The sequence below is a fragment of the Crocodylus porosus genome, unplaced genomic scaffold (genome assembly GCF_001723895.1).
Source record: "Crocodylus porosus isolate Cpor-Errol unplaced genomic scaffold, CroPor_comp1, whole genome shotgun sequence".
Lineage (NCBI taxonomy): Eukaryota > Metazoa > Chordata > Crocodylia > Crocodylidae > Crocodylus > Crocodylus porosus.
Window position 1 is genome coordinate 39,806,453 of NW_017728911.1, and position 9,645 is coordinate 39,816,097.

Consider the following 9,645-nt stretch of genomic DNA (forward strand, 5'->3'; position numbering starts at 1 on the left):
AAACGGCTGTATCCGGTGCTGACGCTCTTCTCTTTTAGGGCCACTGGGGTTGGAAGCTATGTGGGCTCGTTGCCCATCTGAATTATCCCTCCACTCTCCCATCGTTGCCGTTTGTTTTGGTTTAAAAATATAACCCGAGTGCAAAGCCAGCTGGCTCCATGCTCCACCCGTGTGTGTGCTGGTGGGGAGGCGTGCATGCTACGGGGATCGTTACACAAACGCGTGTGCTGTGTGTGAGTGGCGGTGTAAGAGAAATGGCGTTGCCACCTTCCTGTTGGCTCCAGGGAGCTCAGGATTAGGTCCAGTGTGCACAGTGAGAGCTGCTGAGTGCTCCCCTGTATCTGAACGCTTCTCACGGGTTTCCGCCAGTGGATGTTGTGATGTCTAGCAGAGCTCTTTGGGTTTGGGAAAGGCTTTGTGTGGGGTGAGCAGGTCTTCCCAGTTGAATTTAAGTAAGAACAGTTAACCTCCCCGTTGCCTGGCTGGCGAGGCACCGAACCCTGCGCCATCCAGGAGAGGGGTCCTGCCCGCTCCCTTGTCACCTGGGGCCGGCGGTCTTCTCTCCGGCTTGCACCGTTATTCACCCCATGCAAAACCGGTGTTTGAGTGCAGGTCCGAACGTGGCTTTGTCAATGAACCGCGCGATGGGAAATCAGCTTGCAGTGACTGTAGGCAGGAGAGGACCTGCGAGCAGACAGCTGAAGCCCCTTTGGTCCAGGCGGAGGGCTGCTGTGGGTAGAACCGAAATGCCCCGCTTTCCCCGCTCCCGTCAGCCCACGCACCTGCACGGCGTCTCTCTTTGGTCCTGCCTTGGTCTGAAATGTTGAACTGTTTTCTTTGAGTGAATGAAAATCATCTTTTGCACCTGTCCTTTTCACCGCAGGGCGGTGGTCCTCCCGTCTCTCCTTTCTGGCCTCAATGCTGTTTCTTTCTACCCTTTGTGCGCTTGTCAAGGGCTGGTAAACTTTATGTTGAGGCTTTCTGCCAAGAAAATATAAACCGCATCTCGACGGTTGTCTTTGTCATGCTCACAAATTCCAGAATGTATTTCCCCACCCAAGCATACCCTTTCCTTCTCATTTACCATGTGATTATAACCAACAGGCTTGGGGCTCCGTACCACCACTATAACAGCGACATCATAGAAAGGTAATAAAGAGAAGAGGCTAGATTTTGCCTCTGTATTTTAGCAGATACGTTTTGCATTCCCTAAAATGTCACATTTACAAAATCTTGGCTGGGTGCAAAATACAAGTGTTCTGAGACCTGTTTCATGCATTGTAAATTGAAACTGCAATCCTGCTTAATTAACAAACAGCATGAATGCTGCATTATCCACCAGGCTTTCTACACGGATATAAATTTCTCTCTTTATGACAACACCGGGTTCACTCTGCAGCCTTCTGATCACAGCAGTGTAAAAATTGAGTCAAAATGACTAACTTCAGCAACTACTTAATGTAGAAAGCTGCTTTTCCTTGCTGCTGTGCAATGGTGGACAGTGTTAAAGGTGAAAGGGAGCAAACACAGCCGTGCCAAGATAGTGTAAAAAGATTTTGTATTTTCCAAGCTGCTCTGAGTCTGTGAAGAGGCAAGTGCATGCTCATCTGCATCTAGAAAACACATCAATTGAAGTTAATCAGAGGTGACAAATTGTATCTGATTTGCTTTTTTGTTTTGTGAATGTGTATCCAATGGTAGGAGTATTATAATCTGGGCCATAAATTTGATAATCATGTGTCCTCAGTATGTCACTCCACTGTGGCCTGCAGAAAACAACCAGGGAGAACAGTCATGCCAAGTCCCACCAGCTATTCAAATTTGCTTTTCCAACACTGCTTCAAGCGTCAGTTCGTGCTGGACCCTGTCACATCAATGACAAGCCCACACCTTGATACCCGCCATCAGGCCGGGGTCTGGGGCGGGAAGGACAACACGTTATACTTCGCTGAACTCCAGATCCGTTCATTATCTCCTTCATCCTTCCTTCCTCGCTTGCTTCTTTCTAGCAGCCCCAGCAATAGCTGAGCTTTGAACACTGCTCACATAGTAACTGAGTGGATAGACTGCAAGAGTCCAGGAAGGCAGAGGACACGGGGAGCCAGTGGCATTTAGTGGAGAAGGATTGTGAGTGCCTGATCTCAAAAGGCCTGATGCATTGCATAGTGAAATCAGTGGCAATCTTTCCACTGATTTTAGTAGGGTTGGGGCAGGCCAAATAAGTCTCCACAAGCCTTTATGCAACATAAAAAGTGGTCATTTAAGAGAAGCTGGGTGCTAATATGTTGTGTTTCCTCCTCTAGCTACTAATATTGGCCTTAAAGCCAACCAAGAGTTGGGGTCCTTTTGTGCATGGGAATGCACGCATACAGAGTAGAGGCAGTCGGGCTGTGCAAAGTGTCTGGTGCTGATTTGATTCAGAGGAGATTTGGCCTGATTTGGTGGCCGACTCACCAAATCCAAATTGAATCGGGGGACCAATTAAAAGGTCTGACTTGATTCAAAGCTCTCCAAATCGATTCGGAAAAGCTTCAGAGAGCTTCTATGATTCGGCCGGTCCTTGGTGGCTGCAGCAGGGAGCTGGAGCCAGACTCGGAGCTGGTAAGTAGGGGCCCCAGCTCCTGGTCTTAAAAAAAAAAAAAAGAAAAAAGAAAAACCAACCCCCCACTCACCAGGTGCTGCCAAGTGGGGGGCAATCCCCATTGCTCCCCACTGCCCTACAGTGCATGGGGGGGCTCTGTCACGAGCTCCCTGACCCCCCTCCCCACTCCACCAGCCCCCTCTGTGGCTGTCCTGCCCGCCCCAGCACCTGCCCTTTAAGAAAAAATAAAAGAAGCCCCCATACTCACCAGCTCCTGCAGTGGCCATGGGGCTTATGGAAGAGCCCCCCATGCAGCATGGGGCAGTGGCAATTGTGCCCTGCTGGGCAGGAACCAGTGAGTCCAAGGTTTTTTTGTTTGTTTTTTTTAAAGGGCTGGGGATTTGTGTAGAGCCCCCCACACAGCATGGGCAAGCACCTGGCAAGCTGGGGCTTTTTTCAAAGTGCAGGGAGCTGGGGCAGGCAGGGCAGCCGTCGCTGGGGCTGGGAAAGCGGGCAGGGGATGGGCCTGTGTGATTCAGAGATTCAGCCGAATCGATTCGGGACAGTGATTCGAATCACCGAATCGAATCCCCCCCCCCCCGACCGGCCGAATCCGAAGGGAATACTAGCCGCTTCACACACGCCTAGCAGGCAGGTCTCGCCCTAATGGGTTTACAGTCTTAATAGACCAGAAAGGCAGATGGAGTTGGGGAAGGAGTAGGATGCTCCAGCACAGTGACCCTGGTGAAGGTTTAGTTGGGGGCAAATTGGCTAGATGGGAAGGTAAAGGGAGGACAGGGGAGGGGAGAGGCAGGGGGAGCAGGTTCGGAGTAAGGAGCTGCTCAGCCCCAGGCAGAAGCCAGGCAAAACCCTCAGGGTGGCTTTGGCAGCTGCTGGCACTCATGGCTGGCTGCTCAGGGCTGTTTTAGCTCCATGGCTGCATGGGCCAGGGAAGGGGTCCTAGTGCCTCCTGTGCGCGCGTGTGGGTTTTCCTGGGATGTATTTGGGAGTTGTGCTGGTCTGAGACAAAAAAGAAATGCAAATATCTAGAACTCTTGGTTCAGAAATGATACCTCTTATTAGACCAATTGGGTTTTCCTGCACATTTCAAGGTGGGAGAGGAGCTGCTTGGGGGTGTCCTTCTCCGCACCTAGTTTACTCCGTTTCTGCCCAGTGCCGTCATAGTTACAAAAGGCTCAAACAGTCTGGGGACAGCTGTCACTCTGGTGTAACTCCAGCCTTGCCTTCATGGATTTAGCAGCAGCTTTCTGCGTGCCGGCACAGATTACAATGGCTATGAAAAAGCCCATGTTCACCTTGTGTTCTGCAAGCCACAGTCCCTTAGACAACATGCAAACGCCGGTCATGTATTTGCTGTGATTGCTCAATCTAAGCTTCTTCTTGCTGCAGGTTCCCAGAGCTGGAGCAGCCCAGGTTCAGCAAAGTCCTTCGCACACTGGCATTCGCGTATCCATACCTGTTTGACAGCATCCCACTTTTCTACAGGGTAAGTCGTGAAGGCTCACTTTCCTAGTACCCACAAGGTACCTCTGCTAGCTGCAGTGAAGTGATCATGGGTGGTTTAATATTAGACTCGGCACTTTTAGGAAACTATGCAGATGCTTTTAAAGAGAAATTAAATGATCAGGAAAATGACTGTTAGTTTTGGTGTGTATTTGTCTTCCCCGCACATTATTTTCTGCATGCAGGGTAAACTTTCCACGTGTTGGCAACTTGGCCACATGCCCCAAATTTGCAAATCCAAACTCAAATCTCAAACTTGATTGGGATTTGACCTTATTAAAATCCAGAGCAAGGACATAAGGCACATGACTTCTGGGGAGAGGCTGAGGGAAGTGGGCTGATGTAGTCTGCAGAAGAGAAGACTGAGGGGGATTGAATAGCAGCCTCCACCTCCCTGCAGCGGGGCTGCAAAGAGGATGGGGCTGGGCTGATCTCAGTGGGGGCAGGTGACAGGGCAAGGAGCAATGGGCTCAAGCTGCAGCAAGGGAAGTTGAGGTTAGATATTGGGGGGAAAAAAATCTCACAAGGAAGGTGGTGAAGCACTGGAACAGGCTCCCCAGAGAGGTGGTGCAGTCTCCATCCTTGGAGATTTTTAAGACCCCGATAGACAAAGCCTTGGCTGGGATGATGTAGCTGGGGCTGGCCCTGCTTGGAGCAGGGGGTTGGATTAGATGTGACCTCCTGAGGTCCCTCCAACCCTCATTGTCTGTGATTCTATGACACGAGCATTTGTCCCATAATTTGCGTGAAATAGACTTAATTGTCCCTGACTTCACTGCTGGGGTCTGCTGCAGTGCTCCAGGTCCCAGCACACAGGCATCCGGCCTAAGCATACAGGCATTTGAAGTCAAGCCAAGGGGACTACTAGTCAAGGCGACACAGACTCATCACCTTGGTACATAAAGGCTGTGGGTATACATGTCTCATCCTTCAGCAAGGCATGACTAGAAAGCCCCGGTGCATATGAACACTCAGGGCTTTTTGTCCGAGCAAGCAGGTTCCATGTGTGGTTGAGGAGCCCTACCTCTCCCCCAACCATGGGGTAAACCAAAGTCCACGAAAGAGCTTCAGTTGGCAGCAGTAGCATACGGTCAGCTAGGTACTGCACTGGAAGAGACACCAGCACCCTTTCTACAGGTGGTCCGCAGCTTGCTTTTTCCTTCCCTTGGTGCCCCTGTGTAATTCCCCTTTCAAAATTGCAGCTGTACCTGTGTGCAGAAAACAGCTACGCAGAAGGTGCGATCCCCATCCACATCCAACACATGGTATTCGCCTTCCTCACCTGCTTCATCTTCACTACACATCTGCCGGAGAGACTTGCACCAGGGCACTTTGATTATATTGGTGAGTGATGAAACCTGCAATTCTTGTGTCTTGATTTCCAGCATGTAAAAGCACTGGAGCATGAGCAGCAAGCGCGGGTTATAATATGTAAGGAACACAGAACTGGTTTCATGTTTGAACCTCTGGATACATTGGGCTAGGGCTCAAGTAGTCCTGCCTAAGTGCGCAAGAAACTGTTTGCTGAGACCTGTTGTTTCCGGAAGATTTGCATGGTCTTTAAGGACCACAAAAGGGGTCCTTTCACTTGCAGAAGAATGTACTTCCAGCAAATGGAGCACTAATAGAGCACTGACTGGCAAGAAAACTGAGCCACCACTATTACTTAACAGCACTTAAAAGGTTTTTTGAGCATTTGCCATCCAAATGATCTCACTTTGCAGTGACTCGCGCTGGAATTACAGTCCAAAACAGTTGGTCTGTAGGCATGATTTGCAGCAGGCTAAGGTTCAGGGAGTTTCAGAAGGGACAATTTTTGTACTTTAGTAGCCCAGCAATAAGAAGCAACATAAATGAATGACATGGAGTTGCTTCAGGCTTGCTAACTCTGGTGGGGGTGTTCCCGAAGGAACTTTCTCATGAAATATTTCTTGCCTGTGTTGCAGGACACAGCCACCAGGTCTTCCACATATGTGGAATCGCTGGCACGTACTTCCAAATGGAGGCCATCATGATGGACATGGCTTCACGAAATGACCGGCTTCGAGCTTCCTTCTGTCTTCCTACTGTCTCTCAGACAGTTGGTTTGATTGGCATCTGTCTTGTCATTAACCTCGTCATCATTGGGGCTTTCTCAAAGGCACTGTATTCAACTCCAGAGTCCTCCAAGAGAGAAAAAACCACGTAGGCACTTGATTACACTCCTGCAGATGAAAGGAAATTAAGTCATATTAGTATTATGTCATGAAAGGTGGCAAGATATTGGTGAATGTTCTCTGGAAAACCCTTATTTAAGGGTTTTCAGGAATAAGTTGCTTTGTATTACACCGTCTTCGTACACATGACTCCGAAGTTGGGAAGAAATTGGGAGAATGTTTTTAAGTCAAGTTGATATTTGAGCTCAAAAAGGACACAGAATGATTTTTAAAACTTACTGCAAAAGGGAGAAATATGTCACTGGTTTGCAGTCTAGTCTAGGGAGGGCAGGTTTAATCAAAACAAGGAAACTCATGGCAGGAATATTATACAGGCTCACGGCCACGTATCGCGGTTGGTTGTATTTGACTGCTTTGCTGAACTTGCATGTGGCGGTGGGTAATGCTAGTGGCAGTTCACAGCCAGAAGCATCTTTAAAACATAAAATGTAATACACGGGCTGAATTTCACAGCTCTGCTGAAATCAGTGGGCATTTTGCCTATGTTTTTTATTATGGCCAGGATTTCAACCCACCCTTGAAATGTCTCTGGGACTGGACCTTCCACTCCCAGTATAAAGAGATGATCCCCCAGGCTAGCAGTTCTCATCGTGGGGGTGCTTTCCCTGTTGTTCAGCTTGAATATCCTCAGACCTATTCTCCTTGGGTCGAGGGCCTGATCTTGAGCTCATGACAACCTGTGGAAGTTTCCTGTTGGGTACAATGAACTTTCCATCTGGCCTTTTCCTTCATTTGACATCAGTGGTTGCCTCTGATGAATGATCATGTGAATGAGAGGCGACTCAAACCACTGTTGCTTCCAATTCATTGATCCTCACCATGTGCTGGTGCAGCGAGGACAAGTGGGTAAGGCTTGGCATCCCACTTCATCAAACCAGTCCTGTGTCGCTGACTGCTTGGAGATCTTGCAGCCTAGTATAACTTAGAGCAGCCAGATAGATAGATGGCTGTTCCAGCCATCTCCAAGGGTGTTGACCTGGGGAGGTGGGCTAGGATCAGGGAAGCCTTAAGGCACCCTCTATGCACCGCTCCCCAACCTCACAACCTAAATTCCAACCCCAATCCTTTGCTGGTGTAGATCAGTATAGTTTCACTGATGCCAATCAGATTAGCCCATGTAGGTCAGTGTAGTTCTCTTCAAGAGAATGAATCTGGCTCTTTTATGTGATGATACTGAAAATAATTTTAAAAAAAGTCTCTTTTACTAATGTTTTTACCCAAAAATAATATTTATGAGATTAAAAACGTACAGTTCTATGCATTCACCTTGCACTGAACCCAAGTGCTTAACAACCAGGTGCCTTAACAAAGGGACTTGAGTCTTGCTTGCGGTTGGAAATTTATCAAAGTAGCTATTCTGGAATAATTATTCTGGAATAATTCTCCCTATCGATGCTCATTCCAGGATATGCACTTTGGCAAACATCCACATGGGAGGTGAGGGCTAAGAAGGCTCACTTTGTAACTCTCTCTGGAGTTTACACTGTGAAGACTGTATCGGGCTTATTTTCACAGATGCTTTCGGTGGTACCGAACGTGAATGGAGAAACCACCTATGCCAAAGAAGTGACTGGAGTCCTTGTCACAGAGTGAGCTCCGTCTGCAGCAGTTTATGAACTCTGTGGGGTTTTTTTTAACTATGCATTCAGTGAACTCTTGTCTGAACATGCCTCGGGGCAGTTTGTTGAGCTGAATTCCAGAGCTGCCGTTGCTGGGGAAAGGTGTTTGATATGATTAGTGCAAAGCCAACTAGACTGCAGTCAAGGGAGCTCAGCTTTGATGATCTCAACCACAGGCCTGCTGGCAGGGAGAGATGGTTTTTCCCCTCTGCAGCCTATGGGGAGGACAAGCATGACTGGGGCTCAGCGTTCGGCACAGCGAAGAATGGGCTTCTGCTCTTGGCATCACTCCGCGTGCAGGGAGCAGGGGCAGCACGAACTCTGCCAAGCCTTGAAGCACTTATGAGCCGTGGGCTCCCAGAAGGGGTGAGGTCAGACTACGTGAGGGTGCATCTTAGGACTTTTGCATTTCCAGCTCTGTAATTCTCAAGTGCTTTACAAATTGTTGCTCAGGTTAACAAATCCTCTGTGCCTTCTGTGTCCCTTGCTTTCCTGCCACGTTGTCCCCAAAGGGGTTAAATTAGAAATTCAGCCCATAGCTTAGCTGGAGCTGTGGGGAGAGCATTACGGGGGATAGAGCGGGTGCGCCTGTGGGGCTCAAACACTGATGTAGCAGGCTAGGAGGCTGGAGAGCAACATGCCGCATCCCTGGATGTTAGCTAGGTACAAGCCTGGGGGGTGTCCCCGGGTGCCAAAGCTAACACCGTGATTAGACCTGGTCCGGACTTGTTGGATGAACCCATTGGCAACCAACTGGGGACCACAAAGCGGGAGAACAGAATTGGGCAGGCTGTACTAGCCACCATAGCACTTTCACTACTGTTTTTTATGCGTGGGAGCAGTGTTCATGTATCTCAAGCCTGGAGGGTGTCTGTAACTTAATTGTCACATTGAATTATCTAATATATTTGAATGTAATGCAGTACTGAGATGAAATGTTATCAAGGTTCTTGAAAATTACATGGGTTTATCATTTGTTTTCTAAATAGTAGCCTCTATTGAGGTATAATAGATGCACTTTTGGGTGACAGTGCAACAAACTTTTTTAATATATACATACAAGAAGCAAGGATATTGATTTATCTTTTAAATGAGTAAGGCTTTGGGAAATGAGATAACTTTCCTTTGAAAGCTAATCAAGATACATTTTCAAGTTTATCAGCACTGGAACATTATTTCACCCGACATTTTTATTTAATTTTAAAAATGATAAAAATAACAAGAAAATAGCTGCCAGTATGTACCAACTCCACTTGGATAATTCTGTAGGAAGACAACTGTCCTGTGATATGTTCATCGCACTTTTTTGGTTGGCTAACACAGGAGGAACCTGACTTTGTTTGCCAGATGTGAAATAAACTTCTACACCATTTTGATGTAATCTAGTAAGCTGTTTTCACATTTGGTAGTTTAACATCTCAAGTTTAAGAAATCCGATTTTGCCAGCGACCAAGACACATTCACAGTTAGACATCTATTCACTATGCCTTTATTCACAGGAAAACCACAAATACAGAAAAAAAAATAGCTCTTTGTTTTACATGATTGTTCACACCCTCATCATACTATATTCTTCAGCAGTGTAACATTGGTATTTTTTCTTTGGGTTATACCAGAATAAATTATTTGAGTACTGTTACATTTTTCCATCTTGGATTATCATGTAGGAAGCTCTATCAGATTTCTTACTGTGTTGGGAGACATA

At 47.6% G+C, this 9,645-nt stretch overlaps 1 protein-coding gene across 4 annotated transcripts in view; it reads left to right on the forward strand.

Moving 5' to 3' along the window:
• PAQR5 (progestin and adipoQ receptor family member 5) overlaps positions 1-9,321 on the forward strand; it is a 38,735-nt gene extending 29,414 nt beyond the window's left edge. For 3 of the 4 annotated variants that reach the window (XM_019533892.1, XM_019533890.1, XM_019533891.1), the window contains 4 exons: positions 1,105-1,149; positions 3,992-4,088; positions 5,308-5,449; positions 6,052-9,321. In XM_019533892.1, the coding sequence (XP_019389437.1) occupies positions 1,105-1,149; positions 3,992-4,088; positions 5,308-5,449; positions 6,052-6,293 (526 nt within the window). In that variant the 3' untranslated portion in view covers positions 6,294-9,321. The remainder of the gene's footprint in view (positions 1-1,104; positions 1,150-3,991; positions 4,089-5,307; positions 5,450-6,051) is intronic. The other variant, XM_019533893.1, reaches the window with a different exon arrangement.
• Positions 9,322-9,645: the final 324 nt, after the last annotated feature.